Source organism: Corvus hawaiiensis, chromosome 3, assembly GCF_020740725.1.
Source record: "Corvus hawaiiensis isolate bCorHaw1 chromosome 3, bCorHaw1.pri.cur, whole genome shotgun sequence".
Classification (NCBI taxonomy): Eukaryota; Metazoa; Chordata; class Aves; order Passeriformes; family Corvidae; genus Corvus; species Corvus hawaiiensis.
The window spans coordinates 114,967,924-114,994,970 of NC_063215.1; the positions used below are offsets into that span (position 1 = coordinate 114,967,924).

The 27,047-nt window shown below is 39.0% G+C and overlaps 1 protein-coding gene across 2 annotated transcripts in view; it reads left to right on the forward strand.

Annotated features, from left to right (window-relative positions):
- Positions 1 to 5: 5 nt before the first annotated feature.
- Positions 6 to 27,047, forward strand: part of ESF1 (ESF1 nucleolar pre-rRNA processing protein homolog) — a 31,808-nt gene continuing 4,766 nt past the window's right edge. The window contains exons 1-11 of one of the 2 annotated variants that reach the window (XM_048296304.1): positions 6 to 85; positions 1,748 to 2,444; positions 3,205 to 3,533; positions 4,295 to 4,408; positions 5,097 to 5,197; positions 6,315 to 6,467; positions 7,934 to 8,048; positions 8,967 to 9,105; positions 15,693 to 15,854; positions 22,440 to 22,561; positions 23,710 to 23,800. In XM_048296304.1, coding sequence (XP_048152261.1) covers positions 1,748 to 2,444; positions 3,205 to 3,533; positions 4,295 to 4,408; positions 5,097 to 5,197; positions 6,315 to 6,467; positions 7,934 to 8,048; positions 8,967 to 9,105; positions 15,693 to 15,854; positions 22,440 to 22,561; positions 23,710 to 23,800 — 2,023 coding nt within the window. In that variant the 5' untranslated portion in view covers positions 6 to 85. Of the gene's footprint in view, positions 86 to 455; positions 479 to 1,747; positions 2,445 to 3,204; positions 3,534 to 4,294; positions 4,409 to 5,096; positions 5,198 to 6,314; positions 6,468 to 7,933; positions 8,049 to 8,966; positions 9,106 to 15,692; positions 15,855 to 22,439; positions 22,562 to 23,709; positions 23,801 to 27,047 lie in introns of those variants that run through there. The other variant, XM_048296305.1, reaches the window with a different exon arrangement.

Sequence of the window (27,047 nt, forward strand, 5' to 3'; positions counted from 1 at the left end):
GCCGTAGCGCCGCCGGAAGTGGCGGTGCGGTGGCGGCGTGCAGCGTGCGGGCGGCGCTTTGAGGGAGCGGCGGGCCTCGGGCACGGTCGGTGCGAGCGGGGCTTCCTCTGGGCTCCTCCCTGCGGCCGCGTCCGTCGCTGGGGTCGGGGACGGAGCGGGTGCGGGGGCTGCAGCCGACTCGGCGCACCTGGTGCTGCTGGTGGGCTGTAGCTGAGGTGGACACCGGGCTAAGCTCGCCAAAGGCCCTGTGTGTGGGTCTGGTGGGGAGTCACGGAGGGATGTGTCTGCAGACCATGTGTGTCCGTTCTCGTAGAATCATAGAATGGCCTGGGTTCAAAGGAATCTCAAACGCTATCTCGTTCGAAACCCTCTCCATGGGCAGGGGCACCTTCCACCAGACCACGTTGCTCAGAGCTCCATCCAGCCTGGCCGTGAACATTTCCAGGGATGAGGCATCCAGAGCTTCGCTGGGTAAACGGTGCCAGTTCCTCACCACCCTCACACTGAAGAATTTTTTCCTCCTGTGTAATCTAAACCTACCTTCTAGTAGTTGGAAGCCATTCCCCTTTGTCCTGTTACTCCAGACCCCTGTAAATAGTCCTTCTCTATCTTTCTTGTAGGCTTCTTTCAAATACTGGAATGTCACAATTAGGTCTTCTGAAGCCTTCTGTTCTCCAAGCTGAACAATCCCAATTCTCTCAGTCTTTTCACATAGGAGAGGAATTCCATCCCTCTAATTATCTTGGTGGTCTCTGGACTCCAACAGCTCCATGTTCTTCCTGTGCTGGGACCCCAGATCTGGACACAGCACTGGAGGTGGGGTCTCACCTGAGCAGAGCAGAGGGGCAGAATTCCCTTCCTCACCTGCTGCCCATGGAGCTTTGGATGCAGCCTGAGGCACAGGGGGTTTCTGGGCTGCCAGCGCAGCTGACAAAGCAAAGATTTGTGGCTGAGACGGTGGTAGGTACAGGATTATTTGTGACTTGTTTAAATCTGCTGCTGCAGCAAAGCCAACAGGGTGCTGAGTTCCATCAACCAGACGTCACCAGCAGAGATAAAGAAGTCATTATCCCACTTGGTGCTTGTCAGGTCACATCGGGAATTCTGTGTTCAGTTTTGGTTCCTGCCCCACAAAAAAGATGTGGGCAGACTGGGGAGGGTCCAGAGGAGGGCCACAAAGATGACCAACAGACTGGGAAGCTGCCATGTGAGGAAAGGCAGAGAGAGCTGGGTTTGTTCAGCCTTGAGGAAAGAAGGCTCAGGGGAGACCTTATCCTCATGTTCCAGTATTTAAAAGGTGGCTACAGAGATGATGGAGACTCTCTTTCTACAAGGAGTCACAAGCAAGAGACAAGGGGTAATGGGTATAAGTTATTCCTTGGGAGATTCCACTTAGATACAAGAGGAACATTTTCCTCAATGAGAACATTCAGCCATTGGAATAATCTCCGCAGGGAAGCGGTGGATTCGCATGTACAAGATTTGGCTGGACAGAGTGCTGGGCCATCTTGTATATGCAATGCTTTTGCCAAGAAATGTTGGGCCAGATGATCTTTGAGGTCCCTTCCAGCCAGGTGGTGTGTGATGCTCTGAAATTGTCATATGTGCTTTTGGAAAGAACTTTTTAGGTATAGGTTAGAAATCCAACTTTGTTTAATCCTTGTTTTTTTCAGTCACATATCTAAGTCTGTGTTCATTGGTTGAGGTTTTTTTAATCAGAAATGATGGGGTTTTTTCCATATTGTAGATGTCCAAGTCTTCAATGGCATCAAAAATGTCATCCCAGGAGGAAATACTGAGCGATGGCCGGTTCAGCTGCGTCGCAAGGGATCCCAGGTTTTGGGAGATGCCTGAAAAGGAACGTAAAGTCAAGATTGACAAGCGATTCCGAGCGATGTTTCATGACAAGAAGTTCAAGCTGAGATACACAGTGGATAAAAGAGGTCGCCCTGTTAACTATACCTCTACAGAGAACCTCAGGAAGTTTTATGCCTTGTCGGAATCTGACTCTGATCTTTCAGAAAGTGATAGTAAAGAACTCACTGTAAAGAAAAAAAAGAAAAAGAAAGCTAAAGGTAAAGGAGAAGCAGATTCTGCAACGGCCATTGCCGGTGGCCTCCCAAAGGAGGAGAGCAAAAAATCCAAACAAGGGGTGGACCAAACATGTGAAGCAGTGACTGCACTAAATGACCTTAAAAAAGAAGGACAAAAAAGTAAATCTAAGTTCAGCTTGAAGGAGGATTCACAGAAAACGGCAATGGAAATTGATCGCTCTCGGGGAAACAAGGGCCTTTTACCCAGAGGGGAAAACAAACAAGGAGGTGCATCAGGGGGAAGATCCATTTCAAATCAAAACAAGGAAAAGTCTTCACAAGCAAGTGGTACTAAGTCAGCCAAAGCTCCCACGAGGGACCACTCCCTAGGAGAGAAAATAAAAGAATCAGGTTAGTTGTGTGAATAAGGAGGAGAATTCAGCTGTGTTTATTTGGATGTTGTTGCTTTCGTTTTGCCCATGGAAGATATTTTGCAAGATCAGTTATAAAATAGCTGACTGACTCAGATTCAGTGTTCCTGGAAGATTGGAGTTGGTCAGCTCTGTATAGAATCAGTTCTGATTCTTCAGTAAGATTGTGAGCATCCCTGTCCTTTTAATTGTTGGTGCTGAAATTGTTGGTTAGTTAGGAAAGTAAAATTTATAACAGCATATATGCTGGTGTATTTATCAAACTGAACAGCAGATACATGAACTGATACCATGAAGGCACATCACAACTTGTGGACTGAAATTGTAAACATGGCAGCATTGAGCCATTAATATTAAAGGAGATTGGAAAGAACAGGTAACTTGAAGAAAAGTTTGAAGAAAAACTTTATTTATATTGCTTGTGCATGTGTATAGCCTCCATTATTAAACTGATTTCTACCTGTTGGTTCTGTAAGATAAATGAAATAGCAGTATATTTAATTACAGTTGAGATTGATAATACAATTGTGGGCCTAAAGAGTATTTACATTAGATTAGACCAGACTAGACAAACAAGAGCGGCAACACCGATGTTTTCTGTTATTTGCTCCTGCATCATTACACCTTTCGGGGGTCCTGTGAATAGGTATGAAAAAGCCCTGAAGTTTTCCTTTTTGTAAAGGGTCATATGTAATTCTAACATAAAAATAGGTGTCTAATGTTTATCTTTCTGTGCTCAGACGTCTGTGACCAAAGTGTAAAATGTAAAAGCCAGTTAGAGGAAGAAACTTCTGCAAGTGAGGATGCAGAATCGGAAGAAGAGGAATCAGAAGATGGTGGAGAAACAGGCGAGGAAGAGGAGCCAGAAGATGATGGGGAAACGGGTGAAGATGACAGTGATTCAGAAGGTGATGAAGAAAGTGATAGTGGGCCTGATCTAGCCAGAGGCATAGGGAACATTGAAACGAGCTCAGAGGATGATGAGGACTTGAACGAGCTGTTTCCAAAGGAGCCAGAGATCGAGCACTTGTGGCGCGAGTTGGATAAAGATGCCCCTCGTGGAGATGAGGTAACAATACTTTGCATGTGAAAAGTTGCTACATGACAAACTCAGAAATGTTATGAGTTCATACAGTTTGTGGGAGTATTTTTTGTAAAGGTTTTTCAGCCTTTTAGTGACAGAATGGAAGTGATGGTGAAATTGTCTGACAGTGAGAGACTTGCAGTTTTCACTGGTATCTCCTCTTCCCCCTAAGCACACTTACCTATACCTATAGATAAGCTGTCTGCAGGTGAAAGGACAAACAAAATTGACCCTTTCAGAAATTCCAGAATTTGGATAGTGCTGCTTTTGTTCACTACTGATTTTTTTCACTTTTCAAAAATTTAGTTATTTAACTCACACTTTAAGAAATTAAGATATCATTAGACAGCGAAATAGGACTTCACAACTAGCACAGTCAGTGTGTAAGAAATCACAGTACTCTAGTGCTGCCGCAATACAGGGGTAGTGATTGTTCTTGAAACTAACAATGTTTGATAACAAGATCCTAAGTGATTATGTTGTCGCTGCAGTTCTAAATCTGTGATTGGTGCAGTCCATTCTGTGGTGCTTCACTATTTATGTCCTTTTTATGTGCTCTCGTAATTGCTGCTTCTGATCTTTGCTAGTTTAAGTGATAAAAAGCCATGAGGACAATGCTGCTTTTATTTTTTTCAGCAAAGTTTATTGCTGACTTTGATTTTTACCACTGAGTTCTGCAAGAGAATTGTGTATTCCTCACAACAGTTAAGAATTAAACCTATGAATTTTATGTTCTTTTCTTTCAGATTACAAGCAGATTGGCAGTTTGTAATATGGATTGGGATAGGTTGAAGGCTAAGGATTTGCTGGCTCTATTTAATTCTTTCACACCCAAAGGAGGAACAGTGTTTTCTGTTAAGGTAAGACTTGATCTCTAAAAAGAGAACTGACTTTTACTGATAAAAAAAATAGACTACAAAATAAGAAGTAAGACAATGGTGTAGAGAACCAAAAGAAATATTAATGTGTTTAAAGAGAAACTGTGTTGCAATTTAACTCGCTGTAACAGGCATGTATTTGGCAGAGTTAGAGGCCAAAGCCATTGACTTCTCATGTTTATGAGGTTGGCTCTCAGTGCTGGTTCTCTGACACTAATAGTGAAGTTCTTAGTTCTAGTAGGAGGAGACTACATTTCCTTGATTAGTTTTATTTTCAGTGGTCTGCACGGCAGATAACCCAGCCTTAGACCTTACTAATAAATTGGTTGTATTCTGGCCAATTAAGTTATATTTTTCCATTTAGTGTCTGCCTCAGCTCTCTGAGAAATTTTAATCAGATACCTCTTCCTGAAAAGGGCCACAATAGAATGAGCAAAGTTAGGGTTCCTGTTGTTCTTCATCTGTCTCAAGATTCCTGGCAGGCAGTTTGGTTATTCTGCTGTCTTTTCCATACATTAAAATTAGGAAGGTAATAAATTTGATGGAATTGATCCCTTAACTGATCTTAAATAAAAACTGTAAAGTGTAAAAGCCTGGAGAGATATTTTTTCTTAGTTAGTGTACATTGTGTCACAGTTTAAGCTTTAGTTTTGTATTGTTGTATTTGTAGATTTATCCTTCAGAGTTTGGAAAAGAGAGATTGAAAGAGGAAGAACAAAAAGGACCTGTGGAACTGTTCGATCTTCCAGAGAATACCACAGAGGATGATGGGTATTAATTTTAATTTTGTCTTCAAATAAGAGATATAATATGTTTAATTCTTAGTGAAAATCCCAATCAACTCCTGTTTCCAGGAGTTCGTATGTGGAAATGTCCCGTGGACAGCTTAATTTTTCAGTTTTTTTCAAGGGTTGTTTTACAACCCTTGGTTCATTATCAGTGCATTTAATAAATGCATTATGATGAAACTTGAGAAGATTTGCTTGTTGATGTGAGTTCAAAATTTTATGATGTAGCTCATTGGAATAATCAATGGAACAAATACATGGGGAGCTTAAAAAACCAGCCTTTCTCTTCTACAAATTGCCATTTGTGCAGTAAACTCCCCTTAGTGCTCACTGTCAAAATTCTTACCTGTGAATCAACAGGGACCTTAACTTAGTCCAAGAATTCCCAGATTGAGATTTCTGGAGTGCCATCAGCAGCAGCCCTGGCTTCCCAGGCTGAGCTCCTCAGTCCTACCATTGTCCTGACTTCTTCGGGCATGTCTTTCTTGCTTTTTTTAAACTTTTGTTAAAGGTTTTGCTTTGATATTTTTCCAGAATTCCCAGATGTTTGGTAGCCTGATTGGGGCCATATTTGTATAATGCATCCTGCTGGACTGCCCTGTATTTAGAAAATCTAGATGCTTCTGACATAAGGGTAGATCCCTTTGAAGGCATTCTCTAGTGCATCAGGGGAGTGTAAGGTGGACGCAGAGCGCGTTCTGAGGTCCTCTTCACTGTGTGCCTCAAGGTGCATCCTGAAGCGTTAGATTTACTGCTCAGTGGGGTTGAGAGCATCTGCAATCCAACAAACAAACCCAGGTATCCCAGAGGTACCTCAGTGATACCTGTGCCTGTGCCCTTCAGATTCACAGAACCTCATCCTTGTGATCTTTCAATGGAGTCATATACAGATTTTACACTTAATAAAACTGTGTGAAATAGTCTTTTTACTTGAGCAAAACTGAATACTGGTGGAACTTTGTGCTGTTTAATATCGAGCCTTACAAGATTAGAAGAGTGCTTGGTTGGCACATGTTTTTAACGAGTTGGATTAACATATTTTGCAAATAACAAGATGTTACAGCCAGCTCACCTGACTGGTCTTTTCTCCACTTTTGCAGGATTTATAGGGAAAAACTGCGGGAATACCAGTTTAAGCGACTGAAATACTTCTATGCAGTTGTAGAATGTGATTCTCCTGAAACAGCCAATAAAATTTATGAGGAATGTGATGGACTGGAATTTGAAAGTAGCTGCTCTTTCATAGACCTGAGGTAGCTCCACTGGTGATATTTTTACATGTTGGGCCAGGGAGGGTGAATTAAAGGCAGTTTATAATAATTTGGAGTAAACTTTATTGACTTCACTCTGTAAGCAAAACAAGATATGAAGATAAATTGGGCATCCAGTGAGTTGTTAGGTTTCCCTTTGGTTCTTCTTTCTTCTTTTTGACCATTTTTATTGTAATATGGGAAGTTCAAGAGGATGTCTGCGTAGAGAGATTATTTTCAGAAAATCCAGATAAAATGTTCTCATTACATCTTCAAGCTTTTGGTACAATTAAGTAAAGTGATAGGATTCAGGAAATGAAACAATGCACTGTTGCTTTTTTCTTTTTTTCTCCCCAAGGGTCCAGAAGTGGCTCTTTTTTGGGATTCCTTACCACAGGGCAAGATTATTGCTGCTGTTGTCACAAAGCTGCAATAGATGTGTTAGCCCTTGTGAATGAGCTGGATGCTCTGGTATTTCCAAAGTCATGTTTGGGGAAGAAAGGATTTTAAATTGTGGTTTGCTTTATTGTTAGTATTTCCTTTTGTTGCAAAAAACCCCTTTCAGTCTAAACAGAAAAGTTACTAAATCATAAAAAGTTGTGGCAGAAGCCCTGTTTGTCTGCTGGGGCCTCTGTTATGGACACTCTTGGAAATCAGTGAAAGTTAAGGTTTTTTTTTGCTTTGAATAATTTTCTAGGGGAACTTAGTTACTTTGCTTTGAACCATTTTGGAAAAGACATCTTTGCTAAGTGAACATGTGAACATGTGTGAACATGTAAACATGTAAAATGTGTAAACATTTTAAACACTGGTAATGTTTTACAACAAACACAGGTGTTTGAAATTCTCCAGTGATTTTCCTAATCTTCTGCTTTGTTAAATTTTAATGTAGACTACTATTTATCAGATTACATTTGAAAAGATTTTAAAAAAATCACAAGTAATTCCTCATGTAGTATACCAAGGTTTTTGGTTTTTTTAAACTAAGTTCTTCGGTTGCTACTCATGACTTTGGTCTTTTAAACTTTTTTTTTCCTTATTCATTATAATTTTCAAGATGTACCAGGCTTTCCTAAAAGGCTTGGAATTTTTTTTCATCTGTTTCCAAATCCTCTTTTATTCGCTTTTTTCTTTTTAATTTTTAATATTAAGATGGTTCTTAAAACAAAGAAAAACACCCAAAAAACCATCTGCAACCCTGTTTATACCAGACTGAAAATTGAAATACTTCCCAAACAGGGTGTTGTTATACACTGAAAACCTGTGGAGCAGACCTGCAGAAGCCAGGCAATGAATCTTACATGTGTGGAGTACTTGTCCATTTCTTTTGTTCCCTTTTCAGGCTTACCCCCTTTTTATTTTAGCTAATTCTTTCATGCTGATGTACCATACTCATGAAAGCTTAGACTGTTTATACTATGCAATTTCCCAATGTATTTGAAGAATAACACGTTTTATTTGCCTTTAAGATTTATTCCAGATAATGTTACATTTGATGATAAGCCAAAAGATGTAGCCTCAGAAGTGAACATAGCTGCTTATAAGCCAAAGTACTTCACATCTGCTGCTATGGGAACATCAAAGGTATCTTTACAGTGTTTTTGTAATGTTTTTCTTATTTGTTTAGTTTTGCTGTCAGCTTTTGAATGATATATGTACTAGGGAAAAGATTCCTGATTATCTTCACCATTTCAAAATAAAGACATCAAATGTATTAAAAGATTTAAGCATGTTATGGACCCACAAGTTGGATTTTAAAAGAGATTGGGCTTCATTTTATCTCTATGACAAGTTGCACATGAAATTGCTTTATTATTTACAGTTAAATCTTTTAATTTGCCTAAAATGGATGTTAGTGTATTAATCGGTAAGAGCCGTTTTGGTGGTAATGCCAGGCTTCAACAGTTGCTTCCCCTCCTTGTAGCAATTCATTCCTACTCTGTCCTACTGACAGCCAAAATTTCCATCTGGCCATGAAATGAACCAGATTGGAGGAGTGATTAGTTGAGAAATAAGAACTTTCTGCTGGATCATTTTTCAGTCAGATCTGTTTCACGTTCTGGTTGAGGGTGCAGTTGCGCAAACACTTTCATTGTCCCCATTGTAATCTGCATGTGATTCCACCAGTGAATTGCTGCTGGAAGAGGAAAAGAGAGGGGTTGGTGGCTGCTTCAACACCAGTATCTGTTGCCACAAAGGAAATTTGGCTTACAGAGGTTTTGTGTTGTGGGACCTGCTCTTACAGAGCCATTCAGTGCATGAGGAGATCTCTTCAGTTCTTCTTGTAGTTCAAATTCATTGAAACCGACTGTAGAATAAATTCCAAAATGTTATAATTAAATTCCTGTTACTAAATGGTTATTATAGTGAGTAGAGAGCATGACTAACAGGTTTATATTGTGTCTTGAATGGAAGGTATAAAATAATTTTCCCTAAAAAGACAACGTTACAGTGTTTAGTTTTAGTGTTCCAGCTTCTACAACTGGCATTCTTATTTTTAAGGTAGATATCACATGGGATGAGACAGATCATGAGCGAGTAACATCACTCAGCAGAACTTTTAACAAAGAGGAGCTTCTTGACATGGATTTTCAAGCTTATTTGGCTTCATCGAGTGAAGAAGAGGAGGAACAGCAGCAAGGTACTTTGGTGATAAATGTACACAAAGTCATTAGCTGCAGGGTTTTAAACACAAATTATTTAAATATTTAAATGTTATATTTATAGAAAATGCTTTGAATGTCATCTTCTACAAGGACAATTATATTTGTTGTATAATGATTGAGCCTGTAAGCAGAATCACTAAATGGTTCAGACTGGAAGGAACCTAAAAGACCAACTAGCTCCAATGCCCTGCCACTGGCAGGGACACCTTCCACTGGACTACAGTAGTTGCTTTCTGAATAGGAGCTTGCACCTCTGTGTGGAAAATAATTTTCTTGCTTTTTTATTTCTCCTCCTACCCCCTTTTTTCTTTTTTTTCAGGGTACCTTGACATCTCTTTGTCAAGTTTGGCAGTATCTGCTTCTAATCTGTCCATTTCTGAGATAAATTACAGACTCATAGAAGTTGAAGTGTTTCCTTTTCAGAGGAAAAGTCCTAGTTTGAAATGCAAGGTGCTTAATGACTAAATGAACAGGGACATCTTTCAAGTGCTTTTTGATTCATGTACTTCTTAAGAATATAAAGAGAATTTCGTCTAACTTCGCAAGGTACTTGAGTCTTCTGCATATGGTGCACCAGTGTTTAAATTCCTTATTAAATGGCTTGTTTTCATTCTGAAATGCGTCCTGCTCTTAATAATACCTACAGCCTAGATTACAAGGCAAATAAAATTTCATTAAGCCTTAATTAGGTCTTTCAAACAGATCTTAAAATTGATTTATCCCGCATTAAAGCAGCTTGCTGAAAGCAGAGATGAGCTTGGAGCATGCAAAAAAACATTGCAGTTTTTTTTGGTTGTAGAGTTGGGAAATCTTGTGGCAGAAAACTCAGCTTGGCAATATGTTGGCAGGGATAATGTCCATTTGTTTCTCATCTTACATAAAAACTCACAAACTGCACTGTTGTGAGCTTTAGTTTCTCTATCAATGCTTAGTGAAGTCTAAAGGGGAGCAGGGGATGCAGAGTAAAGCATTTCCATCTCCTCTCACATACAAGGCTACCATGATGTTAAAGAACAGCATCTATGATAGGGTGGTGATGAAAGCTAATATCCATGGGAGCAACACTTCAGAAATTTTCAAGAGTAAAATTCCATTTCTGGGAAGGAAAAAAAAATGACCTTAAGTAATCTTATCACACTAATAAATTTTAAACCTGGAAATGTCTAGATACAAATGATGTTTTGAAAAGTAAGTTATTAAGAGAGGAATTATGTTGTCATGTCTTTAATGTGTTCCTGACGTTTTATCCATTCAGTTATGTGATACAAAACAGGATTCCATCTGTCAGGGTTCCATCCAGCAGAATTATGTGGTGCTATGCACAAATGGGAAAAATCAATGTCAGCTGCTTGAATGGAAATGTAGGAGTCTGATAAGGAGGGAAAAAATGTCCTGGACTTCTATTTGTACTTTTCAAACTTATTAAAATGTTTTATTTATAAACAGGTTTTTGTTGGCCTGTTCTAATTTTTTTTTTTTCATGGAATTTTTTCAACTTAAAATATGTGCATCATGAATGTTAGTATTACTGTTAAACAACAGTTCTGTGACATCAGGGATTTCAGTGACCTGGAATGTTGTGGTTCACAGCACAAAATTTCTCCTTTACATTGCTTCTGAATTTTCTGCTACTTGGGTACATATATCCCAATTAGGAAGTGTTTGTGGCATTCATTAAATCCAGTCCATAATTGCTATTTTGACAATGAGCACCAGTGACTTAGTGTATGGCATTTTAAATATGCTTCAAATTAAGCATTATGGGGTTTATGTCTAAGCTTTTCATCTGTTTTTTTTTTATCTTTGCAAGAGCAACATCTTCTCTGCTGTTCTGCTTTGCACAGCACACGAATACTGAAACAGAATATATGATAAAATACTTTTATAGGATTTTTTTAAATTAGCTGGTCTTGATAGAATCATGGAGTCACAGAATATCCTGAGTTGGAAGGGACCCATGAGGACCACTGGGTCCAAGTTGTGACTCCACAAAGGGCAACCTAAAAGCTAAGCCTAAGAGTTGTCCAAACACTTACTGAACACCACCAGGCTTGTAGGAAACTCCATGTAGATCCCTGCTCTCCTCAGTAGGAATCTGAGCAGGAAGCCCAGCCTCCTGTGGTATTTGACTTCCGATATAAGACTCTGCAAACCCAGTAGGTCTTTGTTTTGTGCTGCTGCCCCGATGCCAGAGGTGCACAAGTGCAGAGAAAGGAAATGTAGTGGTTGGGAGGGAGGAGTTTTTGTTCAAATAATGCTGCTGAATCTTATTTTCAATAATTAAGGTTAAATAGAGTCAGACCAGATATTAAATCTTTTTACAATTCTGAGAACTATTTGGTGCAATAACTCATGACTATATACATAAATTTAAATGCATAATATAGCATTTTATTAGATAACAATACAGCCTTTTTCTCTTAAAGATGAACAGTATCCACATGTGTTTATATTTGCTAGAGCTATTACAGAAGACTAAGAAATGGAGGGTGACAGAAGTAGAACATGCAGTTATTTATTATTGTCTCTGGAAAGAAGAAGCAAGAGGATTTAGCAGTTTATGAGTTGGCCAAGCCTGAGTGGAATATCATGGGAATTTCAGAATACAAATACCACAACCTGATTATTTTCTTTCTGTGAAGCATCAGAAACTGGATACAGCTGATGCAGGTGTTGGATACTTTTCCAAAGCATGCTTGCAGGAACTATTGGGTTGGGTTTGTTTTGTAATTAAAAGTGCTTGGAAGGCCAATAAGGGTCATGTCAGCATTCCTTCCAGGAGGTTCGTATAAACTGTGGGAGGTGTCCAGTAACTTGAAGAACACATCTCTGTGTGTTTTTGCAGGCTAGTGAGTCCCTACTCAGGACTGACTCTGATTGCCAGTGTTAACCTTGGCTTAGGTCTGGCTGGCTCAGAGGCATGGCTCTACTGATGCCAGGTCACCTCTGCACAGACAGCTGCTGAGAGGCTGCAGCTACAACACTCACCTGGTTTGCAAGGGGAGGTTTAAAGACCCGGTGCACATCTCTCAATGGTTAGACTACAAAGACCTGAAGGAAAATGCAAAAAAAATCTAAGAAAATGCCATAAATTAATGTTTACCCTTCATTTACTGTTATCTGTGTTTGCATTCTCTTCTTCTAATATCTTTTCTTTCTGAAAAATCTTACAAAAAGGCATCAATTCTGACAGGCTTTGAATAAACTTCATTTCATATTCTAAATTTTTCCATTTTTTTATTATCATTGGGATGACCTAATGGGATTTGCACAACTCCATGTTCAGGAAGTGCTTAGAATGTGGGAAAATGGGTTTAAACCCCAGTGTTTTCTTTGTCATTATTTTCTGGCTCAAGACTGAGTTCAGCACATTTAATTTTTCATAGCATGCTGTAGTGCAGTGCAAAAACCTCTACCTCAGACTTGATTCTTGAATACTGGAGTGTGAAGCATTTAGTTTTAATCCTGTCGGTCTACATGCATTGTAGGTATTGGGTTTTATTTTTTATCTATCTGAATTTGAATAACTACCCTGGATAGAATTGAGACATTTAAGGCAATTTTTATGGTATGGCCATCAGCATCCAAGTCATTAGCTGAATTTTCTGCTTTGCCATTACATCATGGAAAGAAAATTCCCCCTCATCTTTAAAAAAAATTCAGCCTTGCAGCAGACCTCTTGTCAAATGTTATATCTGCTACAAGTTTTCTACTGCCTTTAATTTTTAAGGCTGAGGTTTTTTAAAAAAAGGAATCATCTACTCAGCTATTGCAAGATAAACTACGAACACAATCTCTTCACAACCCTGTGATTACAAGAACGTGATCTCAGCTGCCAATCACCAATTTAACATATTGAGCCTCTGCATGTGGTTATATTTTGTATTAATGTCATCTTTTAAAAACAAATTGTTGTATTGGAATGTTTCTGACCAGCCTCATGATTTGAAATTCATTCTTTTTAAATCTTTTAGCACTTCTATTACTTCTTTCTTTTGAAAACAATAAGAATATACTTTATTTTATACTCTAGATTTCATCAGTTTTTGCCTTTTTCTCCTTCCCAGGTTGATTGTATTTCTCTTGCAGTGCAGTGGTTAATGCCCCAGAACTTTTTGGTTTGTGTGTTTTCTTCAAAAAGCCTTTGAACAAGCTGTTGGCAGAAAGCATTGCTGCCTTAATATCCATCAAAGTGGTTCCTGATGTTGTGCAATACAGCGTGATACTTGAAAGCCGCTGACAAGGTTATTTGAACTCTGAGCAAACTTTGAGAACATACTCAGCTCACTTTCCTTTCTTGCATCTGTTGTCAAATGTGCTTTATTTGCTTACAGATTTAAAAGCTCCTACAGTTCTTTTGAAGGCGACGTTGAACATTTGTTTTAAAACTGTTAGTTTTGACAGAAGAAACACAACTTCTATCTAAATGAGAAAGAATGACAATATGCATTGGCACTTAAATTTCTCCTAGCAAAATGAGTGATAAATACAAACTGGTAGCCCCTTGCCTATCAAGGTTCTAGGGATCCTCTTTTGGCTCAAAGATTTCTTCAGTTCCCATCCAGTAGAGCTTCTTTCTCAGGACACTAGGAAGAAGAAACAACCAAATGTCTTCTTTTTCTACTTGTCTTCAAAACATAGTTGCCTTTTGCTTTCTGAATGAGCAGATGCTTCCTTCTTAGATCTCAGCTTCTGATGAGGAAAGTGGAAAAGCAGCTGCAGCTGACTGTCCCCATGTGCCGTGCAAAAGATGAGCCAGCAGGGAACGAGCCCAGCCTGGCTGAACAGAGAGCTTTGGCTGGAACTTAGGAAAGAAAGGAAGGTTTATGAACTTTGGAAGATGGGGCAGGCAATTCAGGGGGACTACAAGGGTGCTGTGAGGTTATGCAGGGAGAAAATTAGAAGGGTCACAGCCAATCTAGAATTTAACCTGGTTACTGCCGTGAAAGACAAAAATTGTTTCTATAAACACATTAACAATAAGAGGAGAGCTAAGGAGAATCTCCATCCTTTACTGGATGCAGAGAGAGGCGCAGTGACAAAGGATGAGGGAAAGACTGCAGTACCTAATGCCTCCTTTGCCCTCAGTCTTAAATAGTAACACCAGTTCTGGGTACCTGAACTGGGAGACAGGAACAGGGAGCATAAAGAAGCCCCCTTAATCCAAAGGGAAATGGTCAGTGACCTGCTACACCACTACTTAGAGACACACAAGTCTCTGGGGCCAGATGGGATCCACCCAAGGGTACTGAGGGAGCTGGCAGATATGATATGCTCACTTAGCCACTTTCCATCATTTTTCAGCAGTCCTGGATAATCAGAGAAGTCCCAGTTGACTGGAAGTTAGCAAATGTAATGCCCATCTACACGAAGTGGTGGAAGGAGAGTGCAGGGAACTACAGGCCTGTCAGCCCGGCATCAATGCTGGGGAGGTCACGGAGTGGGTCATCTTGAAGGCCATCATGTGGCACCTACAGGACAACCAGAGGCTCAGGCCAGTCAGCACAGGTTTGTGCAGGGCAGGTTCCTGCTTGACTAAATTAATGTCCTCTTATGGCAGGGTAACCCTCTTAGTGAATGAGGGAAGGGCTGTGGGTATTGGAACAGGCTGCCCAGGAAAGTGGCTCGATCGCCATCTCCAGAGGTATTTAAAAGCCATGTAGATGTGGCACTTGTGGACATGATGCAGTGGCAGCTTAGCCATGCTGGGCTAACAGTTGGATTCGATGATCTTAAAGGTCTTTTCCAGCCTAAATGATTCTGTGATTCTATGAGCAGTAAAGATTTCTGCCTCCAGTCAACAACCAGCTTCTTGCAGTGATGGAATGGGGCGAGAACACTGCCACACCTCAGTTTTAGCCAAAGACCAGACTTGGAACTGGGACACATTTCTGGACACCAGTTATGCTGTCCACTCAATTCAGTACTGTAGGAAGCACAGCTTTACTGCTCATCCAGAGAAAAAGAAAAGATGACCCTGCCCCAAACCTAGGTTTCTACAGTTAAAGGAGTTGCAGCATTTTTCAAGTCTGTTTTCACTGAAATACTCGTTTAAAAGCTTATTGTAAGTAACATTTTAGTTGATTTTTTTCCTAAAAACAAGGAAAAAAGAAGTCCTCTTTTCTGTCTTGCTTCATTTGTTCATTCAGCAAGTCACTGAAGATTAAGGCATTGAATAATTATCTCTTTTACAGACTCTTGCTGTTTGTCAAAAAGCAGCATTTTATTTTCAAAATGCTTTACACCACTGGTTTCAGAGATTTAGGTACTATGCTGGAAAGGACTCTAAAACTAATAATTTAAAATTACAGTGAAGGATGCTGTGCCCCGTCAGTGATTTCCTTTACTGGACAAATTCTCTTTTGTCTTTTCAGATACTATTTTTATTTCATCTAAATAAGGGAATTCTTAAACTGGTTGTTCTGTGGGGTAATAACAGATGAAAATATTTTATATTCTCTTTTAGAAGTAATGTGTGTGTCTTAGGTTTGTTTCCTAAAGATAAACTTCAGTTGCTCACTTTCTTGAGGCTCTCTGTGATAACTTTGCTCCCTCCTCTTAGATGGTGATGTAGTTAATGAAATGGAAGATGACAAACTGAGGAAAAGCCAAAAAGACGATGAAGAGCAAATTGCCAAGTACAGAGAACTTTTGCAAAGTATCCAAGAAAAAGAGAAAAAACAGGAAGAAAAGGATATAGGAATGGAGATTAAATGGGTTCCAGGTAAGGTTTATTTTTTTTATTTTCCTGCCTTGGAGGATATGCAATATTGGTCTGCTGACAGGGATATAGTGTAAGGTGCTGAATTTATAGTAGGAGAAACAAGCCCTTTTTTTCCCCATAAATTGAAATCCAGATTGTTTACAGTGAGGGAAATAGAAGAAATAACATGTCTGAACTCAGTTCCTCAGCTGTAAGTTTCTCTTTATAGATTATTTTTTCGCCAGGATTTTTTGTACTTGCTTTTTCAATTATCACTTTATAGACTTTTTTTTAAAGTAGAATTCATGTGTTTGCTATAGATTCATAAAACATACTTGCACTTTTAAAAATGAAAACCAGTATGATTTGGAAACATAGTGTATAATTAGAGGAGAGTGGTTTGGAAATGTTGCCTGCATAATGCTAAAGATTTGGGGGAGCAGAAAAGGGAAAAGTCTGACCTTCCAGTGAAACTGCTCTGGGAGAAAGCAAAGTACCAGGAAAGGCTGGGGAATAGTGACATCCAGATTGACATCGGAAATTAATGAAAGGTAACTTCACCACATAGCATCCCAGCAGAACTCATCCTGACAGCCAAAAACGAGTGTCTAGTTCTTTTTTTTTCTTTATGACAAAAAAACCACTCAAACTGAATGCTTCACTTGAGGTGTAATGAGCCAGTTTAACAGCTCCCTATATCCACAAAGGGAAAGGTTTTCACTGTGGCATCACCTTGATCCTGGCCCAAAGCTCATTCTGACTGCCTGTACCAGCCTTGGCACTTGGTAGATCTCCTTGCAAGCCTAATTTTGTTCGCTAAAATAACAGAACTACTCTGGAAAAGAAAAAATCTGGATCTTTTCCACTGAGTTAGCATGTCAGATAGGCAGATGTTCAGAGGGTTAAATGGTGCAGCTGAAAGACTAGGGAAGTATGACATTCCCTTCTTGGGAGCAGCAAGGTGCAGCAGGTGTGGGACTGCAGCCTGTGTCAGGACACAGCCCTGATCTCTTACTGCAAGTAGCAAGACCAGACACATACCAGAATCTAGGCCCTTCACTGCTGATGGGAATTCCCAGCTAGGAATGCATATCTAATGATATGATTTACACAAATATTATTCTGAGTTCACTCAGATAACTTCTGCTGAACAGAAGTTCTGCTCAGTTTGAAATACTCTGGTCTGTAGCAGTTCACTGAAATGGACTAAACTGAACGGAACAATTTTATTCCTGTTTCTTCATAAGATCTGTGTTCTAGAGGATACACGGGCATTAAAAATAGTTGTGTGCTTTCAATCGTGCTTTTATAATTCCAGTAATTTCTGACATGAATTCTGTCAAAACCCTTTTGGAAAAGCATGTATCATGCAGCCAGGACAAGTGCTCGCTGACACAGCGTTGTACTCCATCTGTCCACTGTGTGTCAGTACTTGCATTCACGATGTTGCTCACTCAGTAGTTAATTCATTGTGTCACTGAGCATTCAAGGCCAAGGAGTTTTCATACGTACGTAGCTTTGTAAGATTTCTACAGAGATGTGTTGCCACCTTTCAGATTGAAGGTGGAAGCCACAGATGAACCAGTTGCTGTTAGGAGTGTGTTTTGTATTTATATATATTTGTATTTATATTTATTTATGTGTTTTTCTGTTGGTTTTGAAAAACACGTTTGGAGGTTTTTTTGTTTGTTATGCATTCTGTTTTTTGAAGAATTTTGCAAATTTTATGAAAGAAGTTCTGTAAATTTAAAAAAGTTTGGGTACCTTAATGTGGTAACATAGTCAGGAATCTAGAGCAAACCCTTCATTTTAGGAGATGGAAAATTGTTTTAAGGGAGACCAAAGGAAACTCTTTAGCCTTGCTTGCCCTGGGAGAACAAGAAGTTTTGTAAGAGGCTGTCTTTAAGACTGTGCCTTGCATGTTACGAGTAAACTGCATTGACATTTAGTAGAAATGGAGTTTTAACTGTAGTAGAGATGGAATCCAGTTCCTTAATGCATGGGCTCCCTGTTTCTTTGCTATGGAACTTGACTTTAGAAAATTGGATTTGTTGCATACTTATACCTAGTCCAACCCCTTCCTGACTGCATCTTCTTGTAGGACTCCTAGACTTTTGCTATGTCCTCATCTCTTTTGAGGGAGGGATGGTAAAAAAACCCAAACAAGCAAACAAAAACCCCCTATCTTGATAAATTTGACTGACTTTGTCTAAATTTAGCTGGATGTCCATGCACAGGGTCAGGTTTGTTCATATAATTTTGGGTTCAATGTGCATGTGTGTGCAATGAATTTTACATGGGTAGTTTATAGTATTTAATGTTACTTTAGCAACTATGGTTTTACAGGATATGTTAACATTTCCTCATTTCTTACCCTGAAAAAGTAGAGGATTATTGAAGAGCAGAGGTTTTGGAAATCATAGACTTGTTCACTTGCCTTTGTTAGAGACAGTTCACCTCCACAAGGTCAACAGTGCCACTTCTGGCTATTGACCCCTGCAATACGGTTTTGTCCGAAACCCAAGTCCTAAAAGGGAAAATGGGTGTCTTAAGTTTGCTTTTGAGTCAAAAATTCAGCCATTACTGATTTTAGGCAGCATTTGGAGAAGAGGTCCTGCACACCTGAAGGGGATATTCTTTTATATATGTTTTTTATATGGTGGAGCATAGGCAGCACATGCTGAACAGTAGTTTATAGCTCTGGCAATATATACATGCTTGAGGTTGTGCTTCTTTATGGGAGGGAGGAGCATTAGTTGTTATTTTTTCTTGAACAAATGTGCTTATTTAAATTTCAAAACCACTTATGTTCAGTTGGAGCATTCTGGACATTCAAAAACAGTTTTTGTTGTAATCTCTGAAGACTCCTAATTTTTTTCAGAACTAGTTTATGTCTGTTGAAATATTTTTATTATCAAGTTCTGCCTTAATGCGCTTGACTTATTGCAAAATATTTTCCTGCCCAAATGTTTAATACATGGAAGAATTACAACAGTTAACTCTAGGAAGTTTTTCAATTGAAAGGCAGATATTTGAATTAATTTAAAATTTTGAGTTTTGGCACAGTCATTTACACATGGTTATAGAAAGCATACTTTGTCAATGATTCAGTTATTCTTGAATCATAATAGTTTTAAATAAACCACAGTGCCAGCAAAAATAAATTAGATGTAGTTCCAACTCTCTTTGGTCTGTTCTTCTAGGCACAAAATCAGTGTTATATTTAAGCATCCATCTGTTTTCTTAATCATATCTGATTTAAGCAACAATTACTATGAATCCTTATCCAGTTCCCAAAGCTCCCCTTAGAAAGTGAAGAGAGAGAAGACCACAACTGCATTTCTTGATGATATTCAGCCAGGTTTTTTTTTGGACCTAAAAATTTTTCCTTTGGGAAGAATGAGATGTAAATATTTAGCTAGGCTTGGAGGAAAATTTCAAATTTGTTTTCATCCGAAGTAGAACAGAAGAACAGTAGAACAGAAGGCTGTGGTGTCTGTAAAGTGCATAGTGAAGCCCAGCTGTACAGCCAGAGATTATGCAGAGCACAGAAATGCTCCTATGGAACATGTATCTCCATCTGGATCACTGCTGAGTGTGTCCCCTGACGGGAGTGGCCTCACCTCCTGCAGCACGAAGCAGCATGCGCTGAGCTGTGTGGGGGCTCACACCTGACAGCTGCGATGGGTGCTGGGTTCTCGCTGGCACTTTTACTGTCTTAGGAAAGACTTGTTGACTTAACAAAGTTCATCTTTGGGGGTGACAAATTCTAATGTTATCAGAGTATTTCTATTTGCCGTTCCTTTCAGCTACCTGCAACAAGGAGTTTCATTTTTCTGGTGAGGCATTACACGCAAGATGAACTTGCTCGTTTAGGTTTCCTGAAAACAGAAATGTATCTCTCTGGCCTCTAATAACAGTGACAGTTGCAGGCTGTTAAACTTCTGCAAGTTTAGAGTGTTTGGAGAAGTAAAAATTCTGACCTGCCCCTCTCTCTTGCTGTCCCAGCAGTGTGACAGCAGTGTATGTAGGTTTGCTGTAGTATTTACCATAGATGACCTTTTTCCTCTCTTTTCTTGCCCTCGTTTGTGAAGATTAAATGAAACCATTGTGATTAATTTATTCTAAAAAAATGTATTTCAATAAGGGTGTATAAGTTAGATCTTTCAATGGCCAGCTAATATTTCTACCTAAAGTAGACAATTCCTTTCCCCTGCTGCAGTCCAAATCCTTTTGACCACTTAAATACACTCTTATTCTCGGGAAGTGGTCTGGACAGTAGTTTCTAAGCCATTCTAATCTGTGGAGAAACTCTGATGCCTTTCATGAGACTGCCAAATACCACAAGAAAGGGCTGGATTTTCCTCCAAGTTCTTCAGTGCCAGATGGATCAAATGATTCCATTTTCCAGGCAAATAAATCAGAAATATTGTAACTTCCTTTCAGATTTTGGGTTTCTCTTTTGCTGGAGATGTGACATATATTTTTAAAATTCTGTATTTACTATCTTCAAAGAGAATCTGCAAGGTTGTTACCTGACCAGTAATTTTTTCCATAAAAGTACCACAAAGTATCCAAAGTCACAGTGGTTCCATTTCAAGGAAGCTGATGAGTCTGCTTTCATGGACTTTGAAGATAACTAAATATTTGTTCTTGTTGTATGAGAGTTTCTTAATGGCCTGTTTTTAGTGAACCTATGCAAAATCCTTCCTTTATCGTGGTTCTGATTTGTTTGCTGGTTAAGTACCCAATTTTTTTGGCTGTAACAGTTTGCCCTTTACTGTTCATTCTGGCACCTTTCCAGAGTAGTAGAAGGATACTTTATCTTGTTTTTGCTCCACTCTTTTCCTCCTATGGTTCTATGGTTTAATATGATTTTAGATCTTGTCCACACTTCGTATTTCAGACAAGTTGTAACTAGCTCCCCAGCCTTGGAATTATTTTTGGTGTGTCAACAAGCACAAAACCAGCGATTAGTGTTTGCAGTTTTTCAGAAAAATGTTCTGCCTGCTCTTCTGGGGATAGGTAGAACTGTCCATGAAAGCTGCCCGCTTCTTCCATCAGGATCACTGTTTTCAGTTCCTCCATACCGAGGAGAGCTGGAAGGAATAATGAGGAATGGGGACTTGGCAACTGGGAAATCTGGGAGAAAGAATGGGATCTGGTCTAGGACATCTGGAGAGGTCTGACTATGATTTCTAAGCAGTAAAACTGGAATGAAGGGTGGGAGAGTAGGATGTGGTCTGGTCAGGTCAGGGCTGGACTGGGGTGGCAGAAGAGAATGCTGAAGAGAGACCACTAGAAGTAGGGCTGGGGAAGAGACAACAAATATCAGGCTTGGAGGGCGAAGCAGAAACAGGATTCCTACTCCCAAGATAATTTAGTCACTTTGTGGGAGATGATGTTACCTACAGGATATTTGACTGCTTTGTCACAGAAGTTAAAAAAAAAGTATGTAGTGAATGAAGCAAGGAGTTGCAGGCAGGAGAAAAACACTTCATTGCCCAGGCTGTTACCTCTGATCAGGGAAGTGGATTCTGTTTCTGCCACTGAATCGTGATCCAGTGCATTGCAAGGCAAGTCAGTTAATCTCCTTAGATCATGAAATTTTGTTTTTGCAAGTGCCCATCTTGTGAAGAACAGGCTGAAAGTGTGTAAGGTGCATCTGAAATCAGTTTTCATCCTCATAACATCCAAGTGCTCTGTGATGCAGTGAATTTTAGAAAAGTATTCCTGATGTGTATGGAATTTTTTACCAAAATTAGAAGATTGCTTTTAAATGAAGTGCTTATTCTGGATTTAAGTATTCTACATGTAAAATGGGAATGCTCCTGTTATTTGATGGATTTATTTTTAAGGTGAAATTCTTACATCATTGAATACTCTAACAATGCATATTATAGAAAACTTCATTCTGTTTTATTTACAAAAAGCTTAAAGGTTAGGACACACTTGTCTATACAGGTGCAAGTGCTGGGCATTGAAACTTGGGTGTCCCTGCTAAATTACAGAATTTAATGTAAACCTAATTAACACATCCAGATTTAACTGTCTGATCCTGTTAGGCCAGAATTATTAAGAGCCAGACATGTTGCACTTCTATGTGGTTTACTTTTCTAGAATGAAAAGTACAGTGGTCAGCAGAGATCCTGCAGCATTGTCAGAGTATTGTCACAGAGGCAAAGTTTCAGCAACTGAACTAATTCAGAATCTTAACTAATGATAGTGTGGTACATAAGACGTAAGGGCTCTGTGTACATCTGTTAGTTTTATCGTGTTACTCATTCTGGCATCTGTAGACTGCACAGTTGAATGTCTGGAGAAGAGACCTTTCTGATTAACAGCAGGAGTGGGAATCAGATACCACACAGCAAGCTCTTCTTCTGACTCTTGTACAGTTTTTACTGAAGGAATGTTTTATTTGGAAAAACACATCCTGTGAAGCGATCTTCTTTATAAAGATGGTTTTTAAAGCAATATTTATGTTGTTTCCACAGACTTGTTGAAGAAAAGCTAGATTGTTCTTTTACAAAAGAGAAAACAGTTGATTTTTAAAAATTCAGATTCATCACATTTTTTTAATTTACTATGGTTTTTTTTTCCTAGGCCTCAAAGAAACTGCTGAAGAAATGGTCAAAAACAGGTTGGAAGGAAAGGATAACCTGACTCCATGGCAAAAATACCTAGAGAAGAAGAAAGAAAAAAGAATTCTCAAGAAAAAGAGAAAGGTAATGTTTTTACTGGCCATTTGAGGGGGAGTTGTTTGTTTGTTTTCTTAATTTGTTGTTAATGTTTGTTTCAGATAAACAAAATAATAAATTGCCCAGTTGCCAGTGCTATTTTAAGGTTAGAATATGCAGTGTTCACTCATGTGGAAGTACTGAGAGTACTTCGTCAAACCTACAGAGCAAAAGGATATTCAGCATACTGCTGACCATACATATGCTTACACAAAACATCTTTTATCTACTTGTGCTGCTGTGAAGGTAAATGAGTCATAATAATAATTGGCTTTGATTTGCATTCTTAATGCATTAGAAGTGGTCTTTTTGCTACTGTGTGCATATCAATTCGAAGTTCTTATGACAATGGTAATTGTAGTTTTGGGAATTTTGGGGCTAAAATAATACAGACCTGTTTCCCAAAGCTGTAATGGCAAAGAATTAATAGCTACAAAGAACTATTCAAATTTCAAATTGCAAGGGGGAAAAAAAAAGCATGTGGCACGCAGAATCTAGGTTCTCTAAAGTCTTAAATTACTCTCAATATAACTCACATTGCTGAATTACACTTCTAAGAGTAAGCTCTACACTTTGAGTTACTCTGTGTATGTCAGTTTTAACTGGCACTTGATGAGAAACTTCTTTAAGCTGATGAGTGCTCAAAATGGAGTCAGTAGCACTGTTCAGTAGCAGAGCAACTTTGTCTAGCATAACATTCTTGTTCAGTTTGATAAGTTAAGTCAAGGAGTAAGGTGTATGACACACTACTGCCAGTAAGAAAATTTGTTCTTTTAAATCCAAACTCCAGCTTTTTGAAATTTGCTCCACAAAATGAACTTTCTTACTCAAGTTTGTCCCCAAGCAGAGCTTTTGTGGAACATAAAGGAGACAACAGTGCTGATCCTGTAATTTGTTGGAATGGTTGTCTGGTGCATCATAATTTGGGGATATGCCTAATAAAAATGTGTGAAAGAGGGTTGAAATTCTTGATTTGTCTTTACTATCAATTTTTAGTGTACTCTGGTGTTATGATGTTCCACGTACAGTATTTCAGTTTTCATCTTCATAGCTAGCTACTCACAGAACATCTCATTCCAGTGAAACTTAAGTGGTAGTTATATGTTGATTGAAATAATGTTTGTGCTTTGTTATAGGCTAATGCTGAGAGAGAAGAGAGTGAAGATGAACTTCCACCTGATGTTGATCTCAATGACCCGTATTTTGCTGAAGAATTGGAGAAAACAGGTCAGTCAAGACAGGTGACTTCAAAAGTAAATCTGCCCTTTTGTTAAATACTGACTCGTCAAAACAAAGTCAGGCTGGACTAAACACAGAGATAGAATGTTCAGAATTAAATTAAGTAGGTGCAATTTGCTTAAAATTGCTGTTCCTGTAAAATTATGCCTATTGTAATACATGGAGTGGTAGGGAATATTCTCTTGGCTTTCACCAGAGACCATTAGTTATCCAGTTTCTGGGGGTGGCTGCTAAAAACAAGCTGCTCCCTGAAGTATTCCAGAGAAAAGAACTCCATTGCCTTTGAAGTCTTTTTCTTTTTATATAGGAAGAGCCAGATATACATAGGTCCCTTTGAAGCTTGGGTCAAGTACAAAAACATCAAATGTTTTTGCATCATAAACAAAGTTGTCTTTCAGAAGAAATCACTTTTCTCTTAGTCTGATACACATTTTTACTGGTGTACTCTTGGTGGCTTAGAAACTTGAATAGTGAAATGTAATATTTTAGAAAACAACTTGCCCAGTTTAGATTTTTAAGATACCTTTTTTACAAGCTTTTTATTCTGATTTTTAAATTAGCTTTTGCCATGGTAACAGCAAATTTGAGTGTGATTTTGCTGAGCAAAATCAATAAAGGTAGGTTTTTGATGTTCCGTAATTCTAGGAGCCAGATCCTAAGGGTGGCTTACACATGTATATTAAAAGAAGAAAAATGACATAAAAACAAAAGAAGAAAACAAACATAAAGAATATAGCATCAGATTTACTAATATTGCCAGTCTGTTGTTTGGTTGGGGTTTTTTTGAGCATAGCAATGCAGATCCAGGTTCCATTTAAAAAGGGTAAGTTACTTTTAATTTGATACTTGCCAGCACAGGCTTCTGTCCTGATTGTTAAAATCTATCTTAGGATAAAATAAATAACTAAACCCCAAAATCTGGATGATTTTGTGCTTAGTAATCTGAAATACAGAACAGTAGACTGAGTCCTGTCCATGTTTTAGAAACAAACACCACAGTCCAATGTGTCATGCAGTGCTGTTTTCTACCATGCTTTCCAGGTGGTTTGTGTATAGGTTGAAGTAACTAATTGTAAAGATAACCATTCCTTTCACCAAATTGTTTAATTTTTCTTTAATAGCAAGATTACCTAGGTACTCTCATAGAATGTGTGATGTTCTCTGTGAAATCTCTGAAAAAATGTTTTTTGCTGCATTATGTGAGAAGTTCTTTGTGTCCTAGAGGGGCTCACCAGAAAATGAGCTTATCTGCACATCTTTAAGCCTTGTCCATAACATGGAGAATAGACTTTAATGTTTGTGGAGTCTTAGAAGATAGTAAAATACACATAAAGGTTAAGAAAGTGAAGTTTTTGTCTTCAAGATTACTGATAATTACTGAGATACAGGAGAAAACCAGAATGTGGTTAGCCCTGGAGAGGTTCTAAAGGGACAGTACAGTGGCTGGCTGCAAGCCAGTTTACATTTTAATGGTAATTACATGGCACAGCTTTGGCTTTCACCAAGTTTACCCAGAACAACCTCTGTCTCATAGTTGGGGTTGCTTTTAAGCACAATTTATCCAGTGAGGGAAAATGGGTTACAGTCATCTTTGAACTTGGCTATAATTCTGCCAACTTTGTATTTAGGGTACAGGCAACTTAAATGACCATCCTTTTTCACAAGCCTTCCACAATTCCCCTAAACGATTGAAATTTCACCCTTAAATTGACTGTCAGATTATTTTAGATGATGCTGAAAAAGCACATGATGGGGTTTATTTGCAGACTCATGTGGACCAGTGCAGAAACTGGGGATGCAGTAGTGCTGGATTCACTTGCTGGCTGTAACATGCATGAGTCTTGGGTAGCTTGGTTTCTTTCAAGCTGAGGCAATTGAAGGGAAGCCAGAGTGTAAGGACCAAGGGCCTAAAAACTGAGTGCTTTGAAAGGAAAATTGGAAATTATGGGAAATCTACTAAAGTGTATGTTCCTCGGGTACGTCTTTGTTCCTGATAACTGTTTGTAAAGCAGGCAGTGATTCTTACAGTGTGAGTGCTTCATCTTGGGAGAGGCAAGGTAGAACAAATTCTTTGTGCCTGCTGTGCCCCAAAAGCTGTCTGTGCAGGGCTCATGGTAGTACTTGCTTTGCACAGTTTTCATATGACTTTTTAATAGTACCATGGGCTAAAATGTCAGATGCTGCAGATACATGAGCCTTGATGATGCATTCTAGAAGCTTAACTCTAGTTTCATATTGTCAAGAAAGAAATAATTTGTCACTTTTGTTTTACACTGATGCCCATACTGTTTCAAAAAGCCTTGTAAAACTTGGGTTTGGCTTGGCCAGTTTCACTGTTACTGCATCAGCTTCTGTGGGGTCTTAGAAAAGGGAGACTGAATGACTCTTGTAGCCTAAACTATTAATAACTGAAAAATTAATAGCTGAATAGTGTTAATTAATAGCTTATTAACATGAGAGCAAGGTCCTGCTTTTGGAGATCACCGAACAGTTTCAGAACACATTAGACTATTAAATGTAGCTTCTGTTGAGCCTTTGAGGAATTCTTCACACATTATTGTAACTTCTATTAGTTCCAAACCATTAGATGCCTTCTCATGATGTAACTTATGATGTATGTAGGAATTGATGGCTTTTTAAAGCCGGAAGGGAGCAGTACGAGTGCAGGGACCTAAGAGCGTAACAACAAAATCAGAGTATACTTGCAGAACCTGTATTTGGAAGATAAAGTAGGTGAAAAGATTCATTTACTGTGTGTCTTTGCAAGGCTTTTGAGCCTGACTCATGTTTCTGACTAAGGCAGATAAGAGGTCTTGTGAGGGGAGTTTTTGATTTGGGGTCAGTTTCTGTGTCTGAAGTCTCAAACTTATGATTAGCTTTTACCGTCAGCACTGGAAAGTTGTTGATGCACAAAGTTAATGTTGCAAACAAAATTCTTGAGCTGAGAAAGAGTCGAATGGCAGCTTGAGCGGGGATTACAGCAGAAACTGGATGCTTCTTGTACTGGCTGGTGACAGCTACCAATTGGTTCTGCATAACGCTGAAGTACCTGCAGCTGTAGGTGGGACAAATCTGATTAAAAGATGGCAGTGGGGATGAGGTGCTAGGAAAAATCTGAGGGTATGCAATCAGTTTGCAACAAGTGTGTGTGTGGTGGGGCTTCCAGAATGTATGTGGGAATATGGACTGTGGCAGGAGTATGTTAAAAATACAGAAAATGATGCATTTGTGAATT